A 22866-nucleotide genomic window follows, 5' to 3' on the forward strand; every position below is an offset into this window, starting at 1 on the left:
ATGAATGGTTTTGTAATTTAAACTCTGTATGACATAATCATTCTCGTCATGCTGATTTGGAGCTGCATTTTCAGAGTCCATGTTAGTTTGACCTGCGTGTTTATCTGTTACACAACATGACCTTTAACCCTGTTCTCCACCATCGAAATTCTAAACACGTCTAGTGTTCCACTGTTGTGGCATTAAATGACATTTTAACACATGAATGTGACACAGACTCTGCGGAAAATTTAACAGGGACATATCAGGAGCTGTTGTCATGGTGAACTTGAAGCACAGGGTCATTTTTAAATGTAACAACAACGGGGTCAGGATTGAAGGTTGTGATAAAGATGAGACCGTGGCAGTAATGCAACAACATGGGTGCAAGCTACCATTAAACCCCACAGAAGAAAAACTTGACCTTGACCTGTAATTAAACATGTTATTGACAGTAAATAAAGGTTTTCTTGCACTGACAAATTATTGAATTTGTCAACTCTGTCTCTCTGAATGACCAGTGTGATTCAAAGCCTCACACAGACAGACAGACAGAGTGACGTGAGGCTTAAAACCCATTTTATTATGACAAATGTACAAGATCATAAGAAATAACAGTAAAGTTAACAAAAATGAGCAGACAAAACACCAACGACCGGTCGACTAAAGGTCTGTACACAGCGGACAGGGTGTCGTTCCCCCCAGATTCATCATGAGGTAAATAGGAAACTTTTCTGTTAACATTTTCTGTCATTGGCACCGACATTTTCTCGCCACCGCTCTCCGTTCCTGTGCACGTCTCGCCAGCAGTTATTTCATAACCGCGGGACACTTTTTCTTTTTCCAAAAATACATTCTCCTTTACTCGGTCAAGAATATCACAGAGTCGCTCCACGTCCCTGCTGTGACTCCGCCTACTAGAACACGCCACTTTTTTTTAATGTCTGTAGGTTTGGGTTAGCTACATGTATTCGGTTCCGACTAATCTAAAAGCTAAATATCGTGTATAGAGGCGTTTGTATGAGCTGCAGGTAGCTCATGTAGGTTTCGTCTTGGAAGTAGGGATGAGTTGATACGATACCAAGTAGTGGTATCTGTCTGATACTGTGCAAAATTGGAAATTGGAAAACATAATGTAAAAATGAAAATAAAGCAGAACTGTTAAAACATATGTTCTTAAATTGCTTGTGGTGAGTTCGAACAGATGAGTTTCCTTAACAGATTTAAGTCATGTAAAAAGAATGTATCGGACTGCTATCAGTATGGGAAGATTCTAGGGATGTGATATCAGTATCAAACGCAAAAAAAACGCACCCAGTCATCCCTACTTGGAAGTTGTGTTTAGCCGGTATCAAAACTGTGTGATAAATAGAGTGGTTTATCCTCTGAAGACCATGCTCAGATTAATTTACACTATATTTTTACATATTCTCCCTCTCTTGAAATCAGATTCAGATTTTCTACAATAACTTTTAACTGTCTCCCCCCTCCCCGAGCTCCTGTAACATGCCTTTAGTTAAAGTCAGTGCATGCTTAGCTACGCGTCTACGTCATGAGTCCCTCGGCTCTAATGCGACAGGTCGGGAGATTAAACACACATGCCAACGTTTTCTGGATTTGTTACAAAAAAGAAAAAAAAAGTTCCAATATAAGTTCCCTACAAAAAGAAAACTGTTAGAAACTCATGCAATCCCAAAGAATTGCCCAATATACTGTATTTTTTGCCATGATTTAAAAAAATGCCTCTAAATATATTACAGCCGAAAAAACTACAGATATACACACAGACTGGTTCCAGCAGAGGTCAGTGTAGTCATTGGTGTGTTTCTTTTCTTTCCCCTCCGTCCAAACGACGCTTTCCTGACAAAAGTAATGATTTAAACAAAACAAATAATAAAAAAAAAGGTTGCTTGAACAGAAATACAGACTTTTGTACATCAGAAGAGGAAAATAAACAAAACTGAATATAATAGAGGGTTGTTTCGGAGCGTGAGTGTTATTTTTTGATTAATGAAATAAAAAAAATGAGAATAGGTGGTTTTTTTTTTCAACCTTCCGTGAAGGACAATGTACAAAGGAAATAAGACACTTTACATTTCAGACAGAGACGACGACAAATAAATGTTAAGATATACAAAAAAATACGTTATTATTATTATTACTTTTTAAAAACAGTCACAAAAGTTAACATGGATGTAATGAGAGGGAACTAGACTAGAGGTCGAGATGAGCAGGGACGAGAGAGTTTTACTTCCGATTGTGTTTGGAGCGGACGTTGGCGCACACGAGTTAGAATACTTATCATACATGTATAACAATATACAAAAGCTACACTACAGTGGAACAGAAAAGTTCTAGGGGAGGATGGTTGGTCACAAATATACATTCACACCTTCATATGACACAAGGGGTTGAATGTATATATGTTTGTCACTTAAATATGCTGGGTAACAAAACAAAAATGCTATAAAAGAATAACCAGGAATAATGTTTTTGTCCTCCATTTACGCACACACGAATATCAGTGAGTTGTGTGAAGCGTTAGCTTATCAAACGTGTGATTCAACATCATCCATTTATCTTTCTGACAAAATAAAAATAAAACGTTCACACAGGCCACAAAAAACGGTTTAAAGCTAAAGTTTGACATTTTTGGAACTTTCATGTTATGAGAAGATTGACACCAATAAATATGACGCTACAGTCACCTACCAACAACTCATAATGCAGATTTATCATCACATTTTCTCTCTTCTATTTATACTGCAAAAACTGCTAGTGTAAAAAACAACACACTATTTGTAATATTTGCTAATATTTGAGCTTTAAAGATGCTGCAACACTGAGAAACAATGGTACAAAATATGCAGGGTGCAAATATTCTACATTAATATAACTCATGCTAAAATTACCAAACACTGGCAAAGCTGTGACATCCTCATGCTCCAACATTTAAGTTCCCAGAGTGTGGAAAATAAACAAATGCTAACGCTAACTGGGGAGCTAACTTTTACATTAGCTCGTTGAATAAACTACTTTGGGACATGGGGGAAAAACACGGATGCTAATAATCTGAGCTTGTGTCGGTTCTCTGTTCTAAGATAAGCTAGCCTAAGCTTAGCAGTAGCTACCTAGCTATTACATAGCTACACATGTATGTGGTATCAATCTTCTCATCTTAAAAGGTCCACTGTGTAAAATTTAGGAGGGTTTATTTTGGCCGATATTGAATAAACTATGCATAAGTATGTTTCCAGTATATATATATATATATATGTATAGTAGCTTTAAAATAAAAAAATAGTTTGGTTTTCAAAGCCTTAAATTAAGGTGTACTATACTTACAGAAGCAGCCAGTGTGTTTCGCACATGAGAACTAGCTACACAAAGTAGAATAGCATCCTTATTGGTACATGTCATGAAGGCCACCGTAGTTCCCTGATGTGCTGGGAAAGATCGGAAGACTCCTGTTTATTATAGTCTGCAGTCCCACCACGAGATGTCACTAATTCTTACACAATGGACCTTTCACAATGTGACAAAGCCAGTAGGTTATTTTACAAAAAGGTCAAACTTTCGAGGGAGAAAAAAGTAAAAGCGTATTTGATGGAATGATTTTTTTTTAAATTCCGCTCCTTAAACACCACATCTTCAGTTATATTCTACACGGTAAAAACACAGTTTTAGTGTGAATTATCCCAACGTGTCAGGTAACGGAGTTGAATAACAGAAATCTTGGATGCAGCTGTTTAAAAAAAAAAAGAAAAACAGGATGAAGTGAGAGGAGACGACGAGATGAGTGACAGTTGTTAGAAGGTAGTTTGGCAGTAGAGCTGGGGACAAGGGTGGTTCTGCAGGTGAAATGAATGAGACATGATAAACGTAGGTGCCCTCACTGGTTATTGAACAATCCCACAGGGAAAGCTTTAAACTGGAGACACTGGTCCAGTTCTGACTGAAGCGGAGATCCATGAGATTCAAGCTCCAGGTGTAACGGGAGTAAAAAGGACGACAGGGACGTGTTGGTGGAGTCGGGAATAATAAAGTTAAGCAATATAAAAATACAATACCACAAAAAAATGAAACAGTACACCATTTTGTTTTGTTTTTTTACAATTGTTCGTTATTGCAGACATAGTCCACTAGGTCTGTGACACCTAACAGGTCGTCTTCGTCATCCTCCTGCGCTGCCATCTCCTGGCCAACGAGACCGTTTGGTGCTGCAGTGACAGCGGCTGGTGTTGCACTGATGTTTTTGGGCGGCTCCAGATTTGGGACGGGGCCCGGAGTGGCGGCGGCGGCGGCAGCAGCAGGTCGGTCCTCGAGGTTTTTTATCTGGTTCTGTCCTTTAGTGGGAGGAAGCTCCGACGCTTTGCAGTCCGCTGGATTTGTTCCCTTTGACTCCTCCTCTGCTTTCTTCTCCTTTGGTTTCTCTTCCTGCTCCTTCTTCTCCTTGTCCTCCTCCTGATCCTTCTCCTTATCCTCCTTTTCCTTTTCTTCCCCCTCCTCTTCCTCATCATCATCGTCCGAGTCGATGCGGTTCACCCGTTTGCGGATGGGACGGTCCTCCGATGAGGAGTCGCCCGACGAATCGTCCGAGTCGTCGTCTTCAGATGCTCTCCTGCGTTTCAGTGCGAGGCGCCTGTGGCGCTGCCGCGAGTCTTCCTCCGAGGAGTTGGCTCTCCTCTTCACCCTCTGATCCCTTGGCTCCTCCTCGGAGTCTCTGGAGAAACTCGCTGGAAAAAGAAAAACAGTTTTGTTATCATTACATTTACTCATGGGTCACAGGGGATTCATTTTGGGTCTCCAAATAATTTAAATTTACTTAGTGTGAATTAAAAAGCATGCATTAAAGGTGAGAATCATTCATCAAACCTGTCACATCTCTTGAAAATGGCTGGTTTTTCTTATTCAAAATATCAGTTATTGAGGAAATGGGAGAAATGTTACAATGTGATCAAATTTTTGTTAAGTTAAACTGTGAATTGTCATTTTTACAAAGACATTCCCCATGTAAAAAGTTAGAGAACCGACTATTCTGTCTACTTTATTAATAAAGACAGCGATGGATCAACAACTCCTGGGTGCTGTGATGTAAAATTGCGTCTTTTCTCTATGGACTTTGGTGCAGGGAGTGAGTGGTTTAAAAGCGACACAAAAATCTTCCAATCTGGTCAGAAAAGGCTGACGAACTGCATGAAAAAGTGGTGAATGTCTTCTTAAGGAGTTGAGTCTTTGGTTAAGTGGCTACAATCAGTTGTTCCTCGTTTCCACAAGAGTGTGCCAAACAGAGAGGCACTCAAAATGAGGCAGCTCAAACTGAGTGTCCGAATCTCATACAACCACACTTCAAAAACGCTTTAATGGTTATAAAAATAATTCAACTTTTTTTGTACTAAGGTCAGAAGTCTGCATGTTTCTGACTGACCTTCGCTTTCTGAACTGTCCTGGCGACGTCTGGGTTTTACTTTGGCCCGGTTGGTTTGAGAGCCATCAGACTCCGACGTCTCATGGTAGTTCACCGCCTGCTTGTGACTCCGCCGCGATCGCCGCCGACTCATGTCGAGGTCACTGTCGCTGAACTCGCTGGAGCCTTCTGTCACTGGACGAAAAAGAAAACAAAAACAAGAAGAAGAAGAATGGGTGAGGAATGTAAAGAGAAACACTGTGGCGTATTGTAGTACTCGAGATCCGTCCTCGTCTCGTCAATCAACTGTATTTTTACTCGGTCTAGTCTCGGTCTCGGACAAAGCGGACTCGGGATTTTATTTCAAGACCACAACTGTGGGGATATCAATAAATTGCCTGTGCATTTTTGGATTAACTTGTTAATATCATTACTGTGATTTTTTGTAAATCGTATTGCTTCGAGTACAACCAATAACTTGACTCTGGGACCACGTCCAACTTTTACTGCCTCGGTCTTGGTCTTGTCTTGGTCTCAACTTGGTCTCGGTTTAGGTGGTCTTGACTTCAACTCTAGTGACACAAATAACTTAAATACCTATTTCATCCTCATCTTCCTCATCAGACTCGTCCTCTTCGTCGTCTGAATACCCTCTCGGTCTCCGCCGCTTTCGGGAGCTTCGCCGCGTTGGCTGCCGTTTCCACGAGGACTTGTGACGCCTGCCGCCGCTGCTGCCTAGGTCGCTGTTGTTGGACTCGACCTCCGTCTCCACCTCCGATTCGTTGTTGGATACGACAAACTCTTCTTCTGAGCTGCAGCGGAACACGGAAAAACGGAAACAGTGAAACACAGGGTGAAAGAGAAAGTCAAAACCAGAGCTTTTTTTGTTTCTTTACCTTTCGCTGAGACGAAACTCCTCCTCGCTCTCCTCCTCGTCCACCGTGCTGTCGCTGTCCAGGTCATTGAGTCGCCTGCGTTTTTTCTTGCGCTGTCCAGCGCTGACTTGCGGCGGGCAACCGTTCTCTTTGCCCTCCTCTGCTTGAATGATGGTGGCCATGTCTTTTCCTCTGTGACCCGTGATGTTTGCCATGTCTTTACCTCGACCTGCTCCTGGACACAATTAATAAACAATCTCACACATCTCGAACGAATAGAGTTAAAGAATGTCCTTCAGTGTATTTTGCTTTACAAAAGCGCTGCAACTGTTAATTACTAAGTTAGAATTGTTTTTTTTATTCAACAATTAAAACAAGCTCTTTGATTTTATCCAAATCATTAAAACGTCATCTACATCAGCGTTTTCTGGCATTTTATGGAACAAACTAATTGAGAAAATAATCGACAGATTGATCGATTGTGAAAAAAACAAACCTTTCATTAATATGAACAAAAATGATAGTGTAGTCAGGACACGTTGAGTTTTCCAGGTGTTGGACTGTACTGGACTGCTTCTAGTCATTTTTCATACTTAAGTTTTTTAACAGAATAAAACATGTACAATAAATGTGCTAAATTCGGAGCATTCGTCTTCATGTTCTCACGTAATTCTCCAACAACAAAGCACATTTTCTATTGCTATTTCCTTTTTCCTTCTACATCTTCCCATCTCTCAAGCAAACACGGCTTGTGTGAGTGGAGCGACACGTGATTTTAAACATAATAAATGAGATTTGACGCATGTACGATCGCATCGTAGGAAAGTCCTACCTCCACCCTCGGCTTCTTTGATGTCCTCCTCTATGGCCTCCTCAATTGCCTCATCGAATTCATCAAATCTGCATGAGAAACACGGTCGATGAGCGGCTGGATCACACTGTCGCAAAGCAGTTCTGATCTGATTTGTTACAGCAAAGGTAAACTCAGAGCTAAACTTTCATTATAATTTGTGATTTTTATTTTTCAAAAGTGGGACGCGACAAAATGAGCCCAGCCTGCACAGACTCTTTACTTCACAAGACTCCAAACATATGGCCTGGTTCACACTGTGTTCTTAATCACGTGTGATGTGTGCGATTCCCAGCAAAAATAGACCGACAGAAGATCTGTTGAAAATGATGAATCCAAATCCACATATATTCTAGCTTTATTTTATTCTATTTTATATTTTATCTGTGTGCGTTTCTCCCTCCCTGTCTCTGTAAACAAAAATCATCATGTGGGTGGGAACCCTGAGGATACAGGTGCCCCCTACAGGAGGAGGCAGTTATGTACAACTCATTCCCAAATGCTTCAGCAGTTATTTGGTCAAGCATTGCTACTTTTTTTTTTACTCATTTCTTTTCTACATTTTTATATAATTTACATATTTTTCAATCAGACAAATAAACAGCACTTATAGATATTTCTCTGTGTGAGCACAAACCTGTAGCTGATGGTTTTCTTTGCTCTCGTTGACCTCCGACCCCAGCTCTTACTTCTCTTTGCTTCTTTCTTCTCTTTGATAATGATTTCTGGCTTCTCTTCCTCCACCTCCACCTGTGCAGAGAGCACGTCGGTCAGTTTCGGAGCAAACGTCGACAGGTTAAGTTCATATTTTTCTTATGGAGACTCTACAGCAGCACAGTCTGTACTCACCGAGGGTGTGATGATGTTCTCCAGACTTATTCCAACATAAATAAGACGCTCTTTCCTGCAAGACAAAACACATATGAGGAAGACTAAGTGATTAATCACTGAAGACTCAGTTAATCGCTTCTAGAATGTGAATATATTGTGGTTTCTTTGAACTCATGGCATCTTTAATGCAAGCATCCTCTGGTGTCTCACCTCCTCTCCGCTCGTTCCTTCTTCTTCAAAGCCGCGTCGAGGTTTTGCAGCTGCTCGTCCAGTTTGTCACAGAGCTGCTTCTACAGAGGAGAACGAAGGCAATAAAAAGGTTAAAACGTGTTAATTTTCTCATTTTAAAAGTATCGTCTTATTTCGTTGTACGTACATGTTGACAGGGCGGACAGAACCATTCTCCGTCTGGGATGATCATGAGAGGAGGACGCAGACAGGCTGTGTGGTAACCATTGTCACACGAGTCACACAGCAGGATCTACACGACACAGAAACATGACTGTAGTTTAATCTACATCTTTATTTACAGTTTAAACCAATATATGCAGTTAACACAAGCTTTGATTTGGACAACAATTTCTATGCAAATACCACAAAGTGCTTCACATGAAAACAGATGTGACAAAACCAACTTAGAAATACTTAGAACTTAGAAATTCCGACTCTACCTCGACTAAGACGACAAAAAAAACAAAAAACAAAACAAACAAACTTGTATTGCACTTATGACTAGCACTTCATAGTTTGTTCTACTTGAAGCTCTTACTTACTTCTAGCTCTTATTTGTACCCAAATGTTTAAATGTACTTTTGTAAGTCGCTTTGGATAAAAGCGTCTGCTAAATGACATGTAATGTAATGTAATGTAATGTAATGTAATGTAAAAATACTTTTAACTGTGAAATACTCATGTTGTGTTTGAGCATTTTTGTATATGTGCACTGTTAATAACACACAGTCTTCATTCTCCAATTCATTCTTTCTATACGTTTTATAAACCCTGGAATCTATAGTGCAACAACATTAATATTTCCTCAACAATCATATTTATTTCTAGACCATTTTCTAAGACTGTTGCTATGCAGTTGTTAATGTGCAAGTAAAGCCTAATTCAAAATGCTCTTTTATATGCAAGAAAAGAAAAACCAGGGGACTTTAGTTGCCCAGAATCCATGTGTATTGCTCTGGATTTGCAGAAACATTGAAGAAAAAAAACGATTTATTACATTTACTTATGTTTGTGAAAATAACTCTACTTAAACTTTAATGTTTTATTGTTTAGCTTAGTACTTATTCATTTCAAATTTAAGTTTTTCCAGTTTGTGTGAATTGTTTTGTTTGTACAGCATTGTGCTTGTTAAGCCGTTTTTAAATGTGCTATAGAATAAACCCTTTATTATACTTGATGTCTGTACACATGTATGTATATATGTATGTATGTATATATATATGTATATGTATATATATATACACACATATATATATATATATATATATATTATATATATAACTGTTAGTTTTGATGTGGTCATGCTTCATATCTTAGCTCCTGCTTTCCATTTCCTCCTTCCTCTAAACCACGGTGCATTTTCATTCTGAAATCTTCCAACTAAATAATTCAACGTGACGGAGCAAAAATGTGAAACTGGTGAGAAATCGAGTGAAACTCACCAGCTCGGGGTGATTTGGAAGACCACAGTGTTTGCAGGGGTCGTCGTTTGGAGGTAGGTCGTCGTCCGAGGACGTCGAGGAGTCAGAGCTCCGTCTCTCCCGGTTCCGGTTCCGCCTCTTCCGGCCCCGCTCCACCTTGTAGTCCTCGTCACTGTCATCCTCCTCCTCCTCCTCGCTCTCCTCCTCCTCGCTGGACTCCCCGTCACTGTTGTCATCTTCATCTTCAGAGGTTTTCTTTTTGCGGCGCGTTCGAGTGTTGGACCATCGAGCCCTCCGTCTCTTCCTCCCCTTCAAGGATTAAAGAGCAGAAATCGGAAATGTAACCAATGTTATTAAAAATATGGAACATTTCATGTGGTTTTCATTAGAATTTGGTATATTTTGACTGATTTGTGGTGCATTCAGGTGCCAAGTTCAGTGTCTGACATTAGAGCTTTGCAGCTTTTATGACTTACAGCGTATGGAAACACAAATACAAACAGATTCACAGTGTCCTAATTTTTTGGATCGAACAACGAATCGATTATTAATTGACAGGTTAATCAATGATTAAAATACACACATGCACCTATTATTGAGCAATATAGCTCGAATAATTGTTAATAATGTGGTGTTGAATAATGAGGTTTTAGTGTTCTTGGCTCTCATTCATGTAAAAGTGAATGAGCAGAATAATAGTAACACATATAACATAGATGTCAATAACATAGATCACAAATCAACAACATTCACAAGTTGAAGCAAGATGTACCTAATAAAATGGCATTCAAACATAAATGATAGTTTTATGACTGAGGTAAATAACAAGTTGCAAAAAAGCATGTAAAGTGAAGTCGTACCTTAGGTTTGGGCTGACCCTCCTGATCGACCTTTTTCTCCCTTGGTTTCCTTTGAACTGTCTTCACCACCTCTTCTTCCTCCTCTTCCTCGTCTTTCTCCACCTTGTCGTCATCCTCCTCCTCTTCTTCTTCTTTCTCCGCAGGTTGAGATTTCTCTACCTTCCTGTCGTTGATCTCGACTGCCTTCGCCGTGGGTCTGGAGATCCTCGGCGATCGTCGCAGCGACATGCCCGTGTTCGTGTCAGACTCTGAGTCGCCTTGTCTCTCTACTCTCTGGAGTTCGGCTTTCCTGCGGTGAACAAACGGTCTGAATCTTCGACGACCTCCCGCCTTCCGGACGTGGGCTGGAGTTTCATTGCCGTTTGCCACCTCTTTCTTTGAGGCCGACTCGTCTTCCTTGCTCTTGCTTTTACTCTCCTCATCGGTGCGTTTATCAGTTGTGGGTTCTTTGCTGTGTTTTTCAGGTTCAGTAGAGGATTTGGCGTCAGCGTCTTTACTAGCCTTTCCTTCACTGGATTTTTCGGCTTTTGTTGATTGTTTACTCAGTTTCTCCTTTGTTTCTTCAGTTTTTGAGAATTTATCTTTTGTAGAATCCTCTTTGCTTCCTTTGTCTTGACAAGGTGATTTCTCACCTTCTGCCTCTTTTTCGCTTCCCTTTTCGGAATCCATTTTACTTTCCGATGTTGGCTGATCTGTCACGATTTGTTTTGGCGTTTCGACAGATTTCTTTTCTTCTTTCTTGGCTTTGTTGTGAGTTTCTTCCGAGACTTCGGTCTTCTCAGCTGGACTGGAAGGTTTATCTTTCTCCTCAGAGGTCTTTTCCTCAGTCTTGGCGTCCTCTTGTGGCTTTGTCAGGTCCTGTTTAACGACCTCCACGTCAACTTCCATGGGCACAGACGTGGAGTCGCAGATCTTGGCATTATGCATCGTACTGTCTTTGCAGTTGATGGTTTTCTTCAAATCTTCAGACTTTTCCATCTTCTCAGGTGTCTCCGTCTTCTGTGACGTCCCAGTCTTTTGTGACATCTCCGTCTTCTGTGACGTCTCGGTCTTCTTTGACGCCTCCGTCTTCTGTGACGTCTCCAGCGTCTTCTGTGACGTCTCCAACGTCTTCTGTGACGTCTCCATCTTCTCTGACGTCTCCATCTTCTCTGACGTCTCCATCGATGTCTCCATCTTCTCTGATGTCTTTTCCGACGTCTCCATCATCTTCTCGGATGTCTTCTCCGACGTCGCCTTCTTCTCTGATGCCTTCTCCGACGTCTCCATCTTCTTCTCTGATGTCTTCTCCGACGTCGCCTTCTTATCTGGCGTCTCCATCTTCTCTGATGTCTTCTCTGACGTCTCCATCTTCTTCTCTGATGTCTTCTCCGACGTCGCCTTCTTCTCTGATGTCTTCTCCGACGTCGCCATCTTCTCTGATGTCTCCATCTTCTCAGGCTTTACCAAGGCCTCATCGGCTTTTTCGGAGTCACCTCCATGTCTTTTATGTCGTCGCTCTTCTCTGTTGGTTTACAGGATTCTGATTTATCTACCGCTTTGACAACAGGAGTCTCCGCTCTCTGTGTAAAGTTGGAGGTTTCCTCTGATTTCTTGTCATCTGTTGGTTTGTCTGCCTTTTTACTGTCAGAAGAACTTTGTGTGATTTCTTGAGCCTTTGTACCGTCACCGTCTTTTACCATTTCTGTCTTTTTAATGATGGACTGTGATTCTGTGTTTTCAGAGTTATCAGGTTTCTTTGATAGCTCGCCGCCAGCAGACTGTGTCTCTGTTGCTTTAATGACCACCGGCGTTTCTTTTGCTGCTGAATCATCTGATTTTGCTTCATTAACTTCAGATGTTGCCTTTTCTTTAGCATCATTATCGCAAACTACTGTTTGCTTCACGTCCGAGTCGTTTTCCGTCCTCTTTAATGTCTTGGTTTCCTTAGCTGGACTCGTCTCTGATGTGTCCCTGTCTGCAGGGGCTGGTTTTTCCTCAGAATCTTTTGATTCTGCCTCTTTGGATGTGACTTCAAGATTTAAAATTAGCTTCTCTGACTCATGGGTTGTTAAAGTTTTATCAGTTTCCTTTGATGTGGTTGTCTTTTCGTTAGAAGACTCCTGTGTATCAGACGAGCTCTCTTTTGCTTTTTCTGACTGTTCCTGATTAGAAGACCTCTCCGGTGCTTTATTGACGTCTTTAGGTGCAGGTGGTAATTCTGCTTTCAGTGGAGGTGGAGACTCGTGTGTTTCTTTCTTTTCTGTCTCTGCTGTGTTTTCCTTTTCTGCCTTCGCGACTAGATTTTCAACGTTTCCTTGGCGTACCGTGACCTCTTCTGTGATCTTTCCAGAATGAGCAATGTCGGGTTCATCTTTTTCACACAGCTTGTCTAAAGACGCCAAGTCATTTTCTCTCACCTCTGTGGATTTCACTGCGGCCGCTCCGGTCGTTTGCGCTTTGTCGGCGTCGTTCAGCGACTCGCTCAAATGACTCTGCAGATCGTTCTCCGACACTGGCTCAATTTCACCATTAATATGATCGTTTACTTTCTTCGCCTGCTCTGGAGTCGCGGCAGCTTTAGGAGCTTCCTTGACCTGAGACACGGACAGATTTTGCACCGTACTACCACTGTTTTTTTCAAAGTCTTCACTAAACTTCATTCCTCTTTTCTTCAAGGGGATTTTGGCCTGCTGGTCGTTCTTCAGAGCCTGCTGGATCTCCTCAGCGCTGTTCCTCTTCCCCTCCTCTCCCTTTTCTGCCTTTACTGACAAAGACGTTGTTGTTTCAGGGGGGAGTCCGCTCGTTTCTGTGCCTGTTTTGGTTTCCGACACGTCCATCGGCTCTTCTTTGATGTTCTGAGCTTTTGTATCAATGTTTCCCGAACAGAGCTCGACTTCGCCTTTGCTTTCGATGACGCCGTTCATCGACGATTTGGCCTCGGAGCTTTCCGTTTTCACGCTTTCTTTCTGTGGTACTTTCTCGTTGTTCTCTGTCTCTGGTGACACCGGGCAGGAAGCCTTGTTAGGGTCTTTTTCTTCATCTGATGTGTTGTCAGTCTTTTTAACTTCACCTGTAGCATAAACATGAAAAAAAAGAAGATTAATTTAGCACTGAAAACTAACATGGAAGAAGATTTTTACAAGCTAGGTTACATTACGATTAAATCCAGTATAAAAAACTCCCAGTGCACTGTTTCAGACCATTAGCTCCTTACATTCTCTCTTATTTTCAATTGCAATATAAAATAAAATGGCTGTTTCGTTTCCCTAGACAGTTCCCAATTGTGTTAATGTCATAAAAATTTGGCAGTCGTAAAGACTAAGGCACTTTTCTTGATCCATTGCGTCATATTAAGCATGGTTTAGTATTTTTTTTAATCATTCAAACAAGTTCTCTGATTTCTCAGCTTGTTAAAAGTGAATATTTTCTAGTTAGTTGCTTCACATAACAAAGAAATCATTAAAACTGGATATTTAATGGATTTTCTCAAACTAATCCATAGATCCAGAAAACAATAAACAAGATTAACAGATTGCTCTTAAATTCAGTTCCTATGAATCCCTAAACGTTTAGTTGAACGAGGTTGCCCAAAGTGCTTTACAGAGATAAAGGAACAGCAACAAGGTATAAAATATAAAATCAATAAAAACATAAAAGTAAAACAGCAAAAATCTAGGTAGAAGGGTTTGGGTTGACTTTTCTTATCCTGAACTAAAGGCTAAGAAAAGTGAAAACTGTAAACAAACAATTAAAAAAAGTATTTATTTTTTCCCCACCTTCTGTTTTCTCCTCGTCATCCTCACTGTCGGGATTAGTTTCCTTTTTAAGCTCGTCCTTTTTCAGCAGCTCATCCTTTTTCAGCAGCTCAGGGTCGATCTGAGTCTTCAGCAGAGCGACAACCTCAGCCAGGTCGTTTCGGTCTCTGCAGAGAGAGAAAGAGGCTTTGGATGAGTAAACATCAAAACATTAGCATTTATATTTAATATAACGCTGCCTGCAGCAATTCCCCCACCAATAGAAACCAGCTTTGTCTGTTTTACCTGACGATGCACTTCCACGATGAGCCGTCCAGGTCGTCCTGCTCCTCGATGTACACGCGGACGTTGTTGTCTTGGTCTAGCTGAAACCAGTACATCTGTCCGTCTTTGTCCCGGCCGATCGGCTGCAGGCGCATTTTGTCGGGATCTTCCTCATTGATGGCAGTTTTAAACTTGATGTTATCGTCAAACTGACACTCGCATAAATACTGCAGAGGAGAAACAGTTGTACTGATTACTGTAGAGGAACAGAAGTGCATCAAGGACTGATTCATGTTTGTTTTTCTACTTGTTTTTTTAAAGAGATTTCTTTATAGATTTGTTCAAAAATGTTTTTTGTTTTTTTTTTAAGTTACAGCCCTGGCAGTGAGAGAACAAACCAGACTGTCACTGTCAAAACAAAACAACACAATGCTTACTTTAAGTATCCCCGCCTTGCTCTCCATCGTCAAGGCCATGTATCCCTTTTCTTCCAGTTCCCAGGCCCATGTTGTGTTGAAGTCTTGGCACACCTATTTATTTGAGGAAAAAGTTATTTCATTCTGCTTTGTCAACATGAATAAACCCAAACTCAACACTTCGTTAACAAATCCTAACCACAAACGACTTTTCTCACAGTTTCCTCAATAAATCGTACATTAAATGATCGATCCTTGTATGATGATGTTTGCAACATCTTGCTTGTTCCCAAACAAATATAGAGACAAATATAGAGCAAAGTAGCCAGAATATATCCACATTGAAGACGCTAAAAACTTTAGACAACTTGTCTGTTTTTTTGTTTGTTTTTTAAATCAAGCAGATTAACTGATTATAAAAACAGTTGATGATTCATTTAGTAATAATTTCAGCTAAACTGTGATTGCTGTCAGGGTGTCACGCCCCCCAAAATATGGAACAAAGTACCCATAATTATACAGGAAGCCAACTCGCTGGATATCTTCAAAAGAAAGCTTAAAACTTTCCTCTTTATCTGAGCATTTCACTTGTTTTAATGTTGTTTTATATATTGCACGTTTTTCTTTAATATCACATTCTAGTTCATTGATTTTGTATTTTATTTTACGTATTCAATTTTCTGTGGCTTTATTATCTTTTATTGTGCCGTTTCAGTGTTTTTTTTATTGTGACGTAAAACACTTTGAGGTGCATCTCTTGCGTGAAAGGTGCTCTACAAATTCCCATCGTGGTCTGAGTGATGTTTTGTTTGACTAAAAGCAGCACTAAATCAATATTTTTCATAAAAGCAACTCATATTAGTTACACTCAGTTACGATCAGCTCTGTGGCCCTCCTTGTTTTGGTTTGGTCTAAATCCTCAATTGTTCAGTGACATTTGTGTAATAATCATTTAGCCTCTCACCCTGACTAGATATTTCTCCCATCTGTCTGCTGACACAGACTTGCCAATCTTCCTCAGCAGCTTGACGTGAAGATCGACAAGCAGCTTCGGCACTGAGGAAAGACAAAAGATGTTAAGTGTCTAAAACACAACAAAGACTCGTACAGAACTTCAGGCATACGTCAAGCATTTTTCTGGAAACACAAATATCATTATTGAATCCAAAGCTGTGTTTATTTCTTTGATGATTAAATCGTAATCTCATGTTTATCCTATATTTTAAACAGCCAGCTGAGACAAATTCACAAAACAATACTGATGAGTTCCATTTACGTCAGGAGTTGGAACAGCGAGAGCCGTCAACTCTAAGTCGACCAAGTTCCAGATGAAAAGTGTGGGGGGGGATATATACAATTGCATTTCTGGCAAGCCATTACATAACATCAATTGGAACACACGATATATACAAAATATAAACCAAAAGAGACCACTATTATTTTTATATATTTTGTTCTCTTTCACTGAAAATAATATTACTGAAAAGCCAAACTATTAACTGAAGCAAAAAAAAAGATGGTAGAGGTATAGTGACAGGTAAGTTAAAGGATCAGGTTAGAAATTCTCCATTTTACCCCTATTTATTATTGTTTAATGATGCCAAATTCACAAGTCTAAATACTGATTAAATCCACTTTTATATTCAAACAATGAAAGAAGGAGGTGTTGCAAGTGAATTTCCCCAGTGTGGGATCAAGAAAGTCAAACCTAATCTTTTTTTGGCCATTAAGAAAAGAAAATTGACTCATTAAATGTGGCTTCCATTCATAGAGAAAAGGCTCAAGCATCACAAGGAACAAAAAGCACAAAACTATTGTTGTGATTCTGCCGTTTCCATCCAGACCACATTAGACCAGGTCCAATGACAAAAAAAGTGCACTACACATACTCGTCAAATCTGGATTCGATTAATGAAGTGGAAATTAAAAGACCAATACAGGATTAGGAATGGGACAATATGAACATTTTCTACAACAATTATCTTGACCAAAATAATTGCAATTCACAATAATATTGCGATAAATGTAAAAATATGCTTTTAACTAGTTGTTTTTAGATTCTAATTGTAAACAGGAGAGAGTTTCTCTTCATACTGTTCTTATCTGTACACTTACAGAGAACGTGCAAAATTACAAACAAAACAAACAAAGATCACAAAACCCAATTTACTTTGTTAAAACAAAGGAAAACTAAAATACACTTAAAACAACTATGTATGCAGCTTTTATTTTGCATCTAAGACATCCGATCAGGTCTACCTAAAAAATACATTATTCATGGAGCTGCCCAATTAATTGCAATATAATGAACATTGCAATATAATCAAGTGCAATAACTGAATTGAATCACAGCAAGTTGGAATGAGTGTCTGAACAGTGTTATGAAGAAATTCTGCAGTCAGTGCTTTAAGATTTTGATGCATTTTACATTAACAATACAGTTTATATGCAACATGATAAGAGGTGCCAATTGGGAATCTTATCACAATAGCAATTTCTGTCAAAGATAATCACAATATTGTAAACATTGTTTCAGATTATTGAAAACAGTTCAATCACCTTGTTTAACCTATTCATCATCCTACAGTAGAACTCAAAATATAATAGGGATGGGTCAAAATTCACAAATTATTGCGCTTCTCTATGTTGTGAATAAATAAAGAAATTCTGCACTTTTAACTTTTCACAGTCGTTTTGTTATCTTTTGAGTTAGAAAGATAGTGATGTATGATCATCCTGCAATGCATTGATCATCACAGAATCGTCGTATCGTGATATTACTGGTATTGTGGGCCATGTATCGTGAATAGCATCATGAGGTACCCTGTGATACCCCCAGCCCTACTATATGACATTTAATTTTATTTATAAAATAGAAATAGGAGAGACATTAAAACAGTAAAAACAGTGTTACTGAACCACACCACATACTGGATTTGTCAGGTATGGACAACAGTGACCAAATGAAGCAGCTTCATCTCTCAGACAGTTGATTTAAAGGGATCAGACGTCAAATGTGAGGTGACGGATTTTACACTTGACGCATGCGTGGAGCAAAGCATCTGATTTCATAAATTAGTCAAGTCCATCACAATTAGCAGCTCAAACGGAAGTCGATCTACTTCGGTTTGACATAAACCTACAAGACGCCAAATGTGTAGCTTATGAATGACTTTAATGCATTTTTTTTAAAACACGTGTATGTGACATATAATCACACAAACCTTTTTTTAACGAAGAACGCTAATCAAATACATTATTTCACCAAATGTATGGTGTTAGGAGTGTTAAGATGTTTTATTTTGAAAAGCTTTGATAGGATACCATCCTTGTTGCCGGCGGCTTCACGGGAGCTAAGCAAACCACTACATCACAAAAATATTTTAAGTGTAAATAAAGTCCACAGTTTCGCGCCCGCCACACACAACGACACATTTATCGATTCACGATCACAACCCACGACGAGTTGCGTGATGTATCGCCACCTTTGTTGCCTCGCGGACACTGTTTTCGGGGCGCACATTATTTGCGTCCTGTGTTGTGTTGCGAGTAGCGTTCACAAATAAAGGCAGCAGCTTTGGGGAAAAAATTAAGCCCCGATTCAAAAGCTTCAAAGTGAGAGAAAACCTCGACTGTTGCTTCGTCTCCACGCTCGGAAAACCGTTACAAAACACACAGACTGGGTTTCCAGGTAGAAGAGCAGCTCTGAGACGCAGTGAAGTCACATTTAAGTGGAGAAGAAGCACAGAAAAGCACACAATAACACACGGCTAGCTAGCGTCCCCCTGTTAGCACAATGCTGTGATCATTAACGCGGCGGGAGGATTTTTGTCTCCTACCTGAGGACGTGTCCTGCAGATATCTCTCCAGCTGGGGGAAGCTGAGCTCCGGTAGGTCCAGTAGCGGTCCGTATCGTTCGAGGAAGGAGCAAATAACGGCGTAATTCGGACACAAACCGGGGGAAGAACTCGCCGTTGCCGCCGAAGCAGCCATCTTTTCCACACCAGTTGTCAAGCTTGCCGGAATCAACACGACTGCTTCCGGTATGACAAAATAAAACATCGGACAAGAAAAGATGGAACATTTTGGAATACTCCCCCAAATTTAACCTTAACTTAATATAAATTATTAACATTAAGCAAAAATTAAACTATTCATTATATGTTTAAAATCTAGCTGTATGATGTACATTTAGGTATTTTTCCAGGTCTTAATCTTTGTTTTAGATCAATATTTAAGAGGATTGTGATTCTAAAAACCGTAACTTATTAATTTTCTGTCCAAATCTTATTCCATCACTTTTTCGAGTTTGTTTTAGGCAACTGAAGTGGGTCACCTCTCATCCAAGTACCAACTGCATTTTCTGGTGAACTACGCATATATATATGTATATATATATACATATATATATTTTAAATATGTTTAATTATCAACAAAAATTACTTTTTACTTTATTAACACAAACATTCAGGATCCTCCAACTTTTATTTCATAATTAGCATGAATGTTGAGGGCATTTTGGAGCTGCAACAATTAATAATCAATTGTCAACTACTAGTTTTTAAAAAATATATAATTAAAACAAGTTATCTGATTTCTCAGCTTCTTTAATGTGGTTTCTTTGCTCCAAATAACAAAGAAATCCTTTTGAGGTTTATGAAACACGATTGTCGACACACAGTTGAAATAATAAAAACACAGTCTTGTTTCTGTCATGTTATCTATCTTTATTTCACATTTATTTGTACACAATAAATACAATTGAACATCCACTGGTGTGTAAATATGAAACTCGACAGCTGACACTGTAAAACAAGGGAACTGAATTTCAGATTCAGACTTAACGTGGAATCAGGACCAGTAGCAAGTTAACAAAAAACAAAAAAAATAAAAGTCTCTGTTGGGAAAAAAAGAGATCTGTTTTGTAATATAATTTTTTTTGTTAATACAACAGGGTAAATGCAAACTTCAAAAATAAGTTTGATGTCATTCAGATCTCAAGGAGATCAACGAGAACACAGCGACATGGCCGACAGATATCTCTTTTCCTCTGATCGAATCCGACTACGGCTTTAAAAGTTTTTTTTTAATTATTATTATTTTTTTAATCTAATTCTAAATTTAAAAAAAACAGAAAAAACAAACAAAAACAAAAAAGCTGTGCTATTATTTGTACAGATATCCATCTCCAAGCTCTCTGTAAACTATTAATATTAAAAAAAAAAAATCAAAAGACACTACAATGGCTATTTATTTAAGGCTAAATAACGCAAGAGCCGATAAAAGGAAAATATTCATACCAATATAGCTGGTAAACAAAAAACGTCAAACAAGAAATGCCGAACAAAACAAACGTAGCATCCACAATACTGAAAAGGAATAAGAAGACGTCAAAAAAGTGCTTCACTATGGATTCTTATTTTCTCTTAATCTGGACTAGCTAGCAGCTCAGGATGGTTTCCGCCGTTAAAAAAAATAAAGAAGGCGCGCTTAAACTGCACATAAATCTCAGTGTTAACCGTCGCCAACGGCAACCCACTCCTCAACAAACCAGTCAAACCTTACTGGCAACATAAGAGTCATAATAACAATTTTCTAGATCTTTTTATTTTACAACACAAGAGGAAAAAAGAAAAGTTAGACTATGTACGTACGCACTACGTCTCTCCCTTAAATGTTCAAGAATTCCTTAACTTCCTTAACGACTACAAGAAGAAGAAAAAAAAAAGAACCATTATAAATGCAAAGGATTTAAACTTTAAATTTTTTCTAGGAGATTCAAACTATCACTTAAGTAAAATTGCCACTTTTCCCTTGTTTACGTAATACGTAACTGCACGGTGCAGTTGCGCTGTGTGTGTTTTTCGTGGCGAGGACCAGCCTCGCCCGGCGCTGGCGTTCTTAATCGAGTGGAGTGGAGACGGCGGGACTTTTGGTTTTGCGTTGAAGCTGCATGTTCACGACAAAAATGCGACATCTTGCCAAATAACTCTAAACTCGGTTGCATAGAAGTACGAGAATTGTGGACAAAACTGTGGAAAACTGTGGGCAGGTCAACGCCAGGTTTACGGAAACCCCGCGAGTCATGGATTACTGGGCTCAACTATACCTTTGCTATGCTTTCGGTTTGTTAATCTCTATTATAGAGATTATTATCAATAATATGCTAATTCAAATGCAAGCATTTCTTTTTTTTAAATAAATGATTTCCTTTCTTGCACAGAATTAGAAGATTGATGCCTTTTGTGTTTGTCTGGTAAACATATTAAAAGTAAAGGCAAGAGGGAATTAGCTTATCTTATTTTAGCATACAGACTGGAAACAGGGGGAACCTTTAGTCTGTACTGAAATTCATTAGGACATGTATTAAAGGTTCAGTAGGTGGGAACAGGGCACTTGGTGTGTTTACAGTCTTCAAAGAAAGAGAGGGCGCCCCCTATTGGTCGTTCCACTACAACTACTTTGCATACAGTTACTGTAACTCCAGCAAAAGCTAACTACACTGCAAAGAAAACCTTTAAAAAACAGAAATGGAAAGAGTCTAAAATGTAGCTAAGTTAAAACTGGAAGCAGGCAAGAATTAGCTCAGCTTATCTCAGCACACAGACTGCTTGTATTGGAATTCATGAATTCCATGTATTAAAGGTTACTGAAGCGGGATTTTCTTTCGTATTGTTGATCAACTAATTAAATATTCCCCTTTCATTCCCCTTTTTTCTTTAACATTGCAAGAAAAAAGAAGGTGTTTATGTCTTGACGGTTGAGTAAATAAACTGTGTGGAACATTTCACCACAGTCTATTTGCAATAAATCAGTTGTTCATCGATTCACGTCTGCATCGCAGGGCAATGAGCTCACTCACTCAATCATCTTCTCCCGCTTTATCCTCCACATGAGGAGGCGCTGGTGCCAATTCCAGCTGACATTGGGGTGAAAAGGCTGGGTCACAGCCCAGACAGGTCCATCAGTCCATCACAGGGACACACGTAGAGACAAATCTGCATGTTTTTGGACTGTGGGAGGACGCCAGAGAACCTGGAGAAAAAGTCATCTTCACCTCATCGTTTTCTGTCTATTTTCAAATATGAGACAAATGTTGGGAAAGGGAGTCTGAGACATGAGAAACACTGAGAGGAGGATAAAGACACAGTCGTCCTCCACAGCTCACTGACCCTCTGAGGACAGAGTGGACGTGTCTTCAGGGGGGTTTAAGTTTCCTCTTTTAAGTTTCCTTTAGGAGTGTGTTTAGAGGCGCCAAATACCAGCTGGTTTGAGGAGAAGTCTCTGCCACCGCTGCTGCTGCCACCACCAGGGTGACGTGGTCACACCAGCGTGATCTCCACCTCCTCTCTCCGCTTCACCTGCCCACGAGGATGCTGCTTCGGGGGCGGAGGAGCAGCGCGCACCTGGACACATCCATGAATTCACAGGTCAGTTTCGCTTACAGCTGAAAATGTCTCGTGTTCTGTTTTCATCGGCGTGGGTTTATGTGTTACACGTTTGTCCTACAGTTAGAAACTTAAGTCAAAAAAGTGCTTCACTATGGATTCTTATTTTCTCTTAATCTGGACTAGCTAGCAGCTCAGGATGGTTTCCGCCGTTAAAAAAAATAAAGAAGGCGCGCTTAAACTGCACATAAATCTCAGTGTTAACCGTCACCAACGGCAACCCACTCCTCAACAAACCAGTCAAACCTTACTGGCAACATAAGAGTCATAATAACAATTTTCTAGATCTTTTTATTTTACAACACAAGAGGAAAAAAGAAAAGTTAGACTATGTATGTACGCACTACGTCTCTCCCTTAAATGTTCAAGAATTCCTTAACGTTCTGTTTTCATCGGCGTGGGTTTATGTGTTACACGTTTGTCCTACAGTTAGAAACTTAAGTCACATGCAGGTGTAATGTATGGAGTACAGATGGATGAGAAAGAGGAAAATCTTTTGATTAACACAATCCTCATTAAGGCAGAGTTCTGCTATATATACACATGC

The 22866-nt window shown here is 39.6% G+C and overlaps 2 protein-coding genes across 2 annotated transcripts in view; both read right to left on the bottom strand.

Annotated features, from left to right (window-relative positions):
* Positions 1–541: 541 nt before the first annotated feature.
* Positions 542–18879, bottom strand: rsf1b.1 (remodeling and spacing factor 1b, tandem duplicate 1). The gene is given in 17 exon segments (XM_044041659.1): positions 542–4715; positions 5408–5581; positions 5984–6198; positions 6283–6496; positions 7094–7161; positions 7749–7861; positions 7961–8015; positions 8153–8232; positions 8319–8423; positions 9616–9903; positions 10455–11899; positions 11902–13506; positions 14213–14358; positions 14477–14682; positions 14893–14985; positions 15836–15927; positions 18711–18879. Coding segments are annotated over 17 exon segments (5679 nt in total). The 5' UTR covers positions 18865–18879; the 3' UTR covers positions 542–4089.
* A 695-nt stretch (positions 18880–19574) lies between these two features.
* Positions 19575–22866, bottom strand: part of LOC122779627 (F-BAR and double SH3 domains protein 2-like) — a 40945-nt gene continuing 37653 nt past the window's right edge. Inside the window, exon 20 of the mRNA XM_044042152.1 lies at positions 19575–22277. Within this exon, the coding sequence (XP_043898087.1) occupies positions 22194–22277 (84 nt within the window). The 3' untranslated portion in view covers positions 19575–22193. The remainder of the gene's footprint in view (positions 22278–22866) is intronic.

The sequence above is a fragment of the Solea senegalensis genome, linkage group LG13 (genome assembly GCF_019176455.1).
Source record: "Solea senegalensis isolate Sse05_10M linkage group LG13, IFAPA_SoseM_1, whole genome shotgun sequence".
NCBI lineage: Eukaryota > Metazoa > Chordata > Actinopteri > Pleuronectiformes > Soleidae > Solea > Solea senegalensis.